The sequence below is a fragment of the Malus domestica genome, chromosome 12, assembly GCF_042453785.1.
Source record: "Malus domestica chromosome 12, GDT2T_hap1".
Taxonomy (NCBI): Eukaryota; Viridiplantae; Streptophyta; class Magnoliopsida; order Rosales; family Rosaceae; genus Malus; species Malus domestica.
Genome location: NC_091672.1, coordinates 6,276,849 through 6,280,816, shown reverse-complemented (window position 1 = coordinate 6,280,816; position 3,968 = coordinate 6,276,849). Strand labels below are relative to the sequence as shown.

The window sequence follows — 3,968 nt, the reverse complement described above, 5'->3', positions numbered from 1 at the left end:
TGATAATTCTACATGGTATCAGAGCCAGGGAGTGTTGGACTGTATGGCCCGTTTCTCTGATAATTCTATATGGTATCAGAATCAAAGAACGGGCCCGTACTGTAATGCCACGTGATGGGTGGGTCCCCTTGACCCCGCATGATGATGGTGGGTCACTTGGCCTCATAATTCTACCCAAATTACACAAGAAAACAATATAGCTTAACTTTTTTTCATCACCTTGTAAACACCTCTAAGTCTAACAATCAGAAAATGACAGCCACAAGCACCAAATAAACACTTGAATTTTAACCATATAAAAAGAAACAATCGTGCACAAAATAAGACTAATGAGATCACCTTGCTTAAATGTTTAATCTCTTTTGAGTAGTACTATTTATTTATTTTATTTTATTTTATTTTTAAAAGGATGATAAAAGATTAGGTGAATCGAGCTACGTATAAGGCTTGAACTACAATAGTAAAAATCTTATTCTTTAAACCCGCACAATGCGAAAAGAAAGAACCAAGACCCAAAATTGGCCCCTCCAATTCCTTTTCTTTTTCCTTTTGTTTAGTTGGAATTGATGTTTGGCGTACAACCCAAATAATTTGGATTCCTCCTTCATTTTTCTGAAGTTTTTGGTACCTGGAGTATTGTCTGGGAAAAGAGACTTGTATTGCTGACGATTAGAAATTGGTATATAAAAGCACTGGTAAGCTAACCATGTCAGCACAAACATTTTATTTTAATTATTTTCTTGCTTTTTCTGTATTGTTGCTATAAGCTTAGGATTTTGTTTGCTTTCTTGAAGCACGTCCATGTCTACTCCCAATTCCTCTGAAAATCCCAATGAAATCTTGTCCCTCGAGAGAATCAGAGAAACCATCATTCCCTCTCTCCTTGACCAATTCTCCCGGGCCAAATACTTCCTCTCCACCAGCCAATCTCACTCTGAAATGGCCAATCAATTTGAAAAATTACGCAAAGACCTCACTTACATCGAGCATGCATTCACCGGACTCAAGAACTTTGACGAAAGCGCGAGTAATCTTTTCAAGATCCTCCAACAGCCTCAACACAGCCTCAGCCACCTACTGGATCAGCTGTCAACGCGATCCCGCATCCTTGACTCACAAGCTAAGCAATTTCAGCCCAAACTGCGGGTGCTCAACGAGACCATCATCAAGCTGAAACTCCTACTTCCATCCCCACATAAACTTTTGTTGAGTAAGGAAAACTCTGTGTTGTCTACCGGCATTGACTTCCATCATCCCAACAAAGTGCTTGACAAATTGTCTGGCTTACACTTCAGTAAGGTGTTTGAAGAAAGCCCGGCTTATAAAGAATTTCAGGTTGTTTATAACAGTCTTCGTGTAACTACGAAGCTCTGTTTGTTGTGTTTCGCTGTGTTTCCTGTGAATGAGGTTGTAAAGAAGAGGGTTTTGATACAATGGTGGGTTGGAGAAGGGTTTGTGAATCCTCCGGTTGGTGGCAAAGAGACGGTTCTGGAAATTGCTGATGGTATATTTGAAGAATTAACAAAGAAGGGCTGCGTTGAACCTGTGAATAAGAAACGGAGACCTTCCGTGGTGCATAGTTTTAAAATGCACCCTATTATTCGTTCTGCGGTGATTGTTATTGCCAAAGAAGTGGGATTCTTTGATTTTGACAATAAAGGGAACCCCACAACCGAATTTTCATGGTCTCGACGTGCGTGTTTGATGGATGGTTCTCTGCCTCTGATGCAGGTAAGACCTCATGGGGATCCAGAAAACCTGCAGAGGAAGGATCCAGAAAACCTGCAGAGGAGGGATCCAGAAAACCTGCAGACGATATTCAATGTCAATGAGTCCTATCCAGATTTTTCCAAAGTGGAGTGGTCCAAGTTGAGGAATGTGAATGTTCTTTATCTTGGAAGGTGGCACAACAGAGCTAAGCATCACATTGAAGTAGATGACACCGAATTCTTCCAGGGGTTGCAGTATATGGTAAATTTGATATTCTTCAGTCTACGAGGAATATCGAGGATTATGGAGCTTCCTGATTCTGTATGCAAGCTTGTTAGTTTGAGGATCTTGGATCTCAGTGCCTGTCACAACTTAGAGGTACTTCCTGAAAAAATAGGCTTGCTTAAGAAGCTCACACACTTGGATATGTCCGAGTGTTACTTGCTAGAGCGTATGCCTAAGGGGATTGCGTTGCTCTCAGAACTCCAAGTTCTTAAAGGATTCATAATTCACGAATATCATAAGAATGATGCTTCATGTACTCTTCAGGATTTGTCAGCATTGCAGAAGTTGATGAAATTGACAATCAGCACTAGCAGGGAAGATTTTCCCAGCAAAGAAGAGCTAATTGATTTCCAACATCTTAAATCACTTCGAAAGCTGACAATAGTGTGGGGAGGGTTATCCATCCAAGCCAATGCTGCACAAGAACCGGTAGCACCAACTGGGACCAAAACTCATATGGGTAGAGTGCCATCAAGATTACCTACAGTCAAGAAAATGACCACGGCAACTACCATGATAAAGGAAAATCAAGAGTATTTTAAGGAACTTGAGAAGCTGGACCTTCAGTGCTATCCTCGGATGACAGCACCTAGCTGGTTGGTTCCCCGCAGGCTTAAGAGCCTGAAAATGCTCTACATTAGAGGAGGGCCGCTTCGAAATCTAGGTCATGCGGAGGAGAATGACAAGTGGACAGTTGAGATATTACGTCTGAAGTTCTTGAGTGAATTAAAGATGGACTGGAATGAACTGCAGATGTCATTTCCATGCTTAACATATGTGGAGAAATTTAGATGCCCTAGGCTCACTTTCTTCCCATGTGATGAGAGTGGAGTTTGCTTGAAGCCGTGAAATGGAACAATGGAATCGTATCCGGTGGGAAGCCTCGGCGAGAATGTGATGCATTCAAACGGTTAAACTGAAGGTTCACTAGATTGATTGAAGAATATCGTCAATTTTGTTTCCCCTAATGCTATGCTCTCTTTTTTCCTTTTTCTTCGGAAAGTGAATTTAGTTCTGCTTGTTGAAATTTAATGTTGCTCCAAAGTTGAATGTGGATTGTATTCAAGCTATTGAGAAATTACCTCTGTGTAAATATTGTCATGGGAATCTATAAAACTACAGACACTTTGATACTTACTCGTCTCTGCAAACACGATTCGTGTCACTTTGAGTTTACAAATATGCTCTAGAAAGAGTGGACAATGTTTCAAACTTCTTTGGACTTACATATTTTAGGGGTTTTTGAACCTTAATCCTTCAAGAAGATTAAAATTTAATAAAAACTTGGTGTTATATTGAATATTAATTTTAGTCCCTTAATGTGTACTTAATTTCAAATTCATATTATATTTTTGTTTTTAAATTTAATAGATAACTTATTTAATGTTATTACATTAAATTTTAAATTTATTATTATACACATTTTAATTCATTAATTTTATTTAACTTTCTCTAATTAGTGTACCTAGACGTCTGTATCATAATATATTTTACAAAATTAGTGTACCGAAATGCCCGTACCTAAATATATTGTAGTGAATTAGTGACACATAAGAAAATATGTAAAAACATAAGTGTACCGAAAATTCCGTACCTAACTATATTATACTAAACTTGACACACCCCGACCCGGAATGTCCGCTAGGACTCTGAATCGAGCTATGCTAGTCGACATCTGGAAGGTGACGAAGCCATAAAGTGTGATAATGCGTAAACTATGAATAAATTTAAACTTCAAAGTGCCTCAATATACGAGTGTTCGGTGAGTAGGTATGGACCCATTCACACGTGATACCGCGCATAAGTAAAGTATAGCAAGGTAAGATAATGATTATACCCTCATAAGAAGCCACATGTACTGAGAAGTGCCACAAATCCTCGTCGATACGGAAACTTTGCTACTAGAACCTGGAGGAGCGCAAAACAGAAAGTGTGAGTGGGCAAAAACAAAGCTTTTGCAAACTATTTCATTT

The 3,968-nt window shown here is 39.1% G+C and overlaps 1 protein-coding gene across 1 annotated transcript; it reads left to right on the top strand.

The window, feature by feature from the left end:
• The first annotated feature begins 647 nt into the window (after positions 1–647).
• On the top strand, positions 648–3,128 carry LOC103423256 (disease resistance RPP13-like protein 4). The gene has a single exon (XM_008361324.4). The coding sequence runs from the start codon at positions 802–804 to the stop codon at positions 2,842–2,844; it is 2,043 nt and encodes a 680-aa protein (XP_008359546.2). The 5' UTR covers positions 648–801; the 3' UTR covers positions 2,845–3,128.
• The last annotated feature ends 840 nt before the right edge of the window (positions 3,129–3,968 follow it).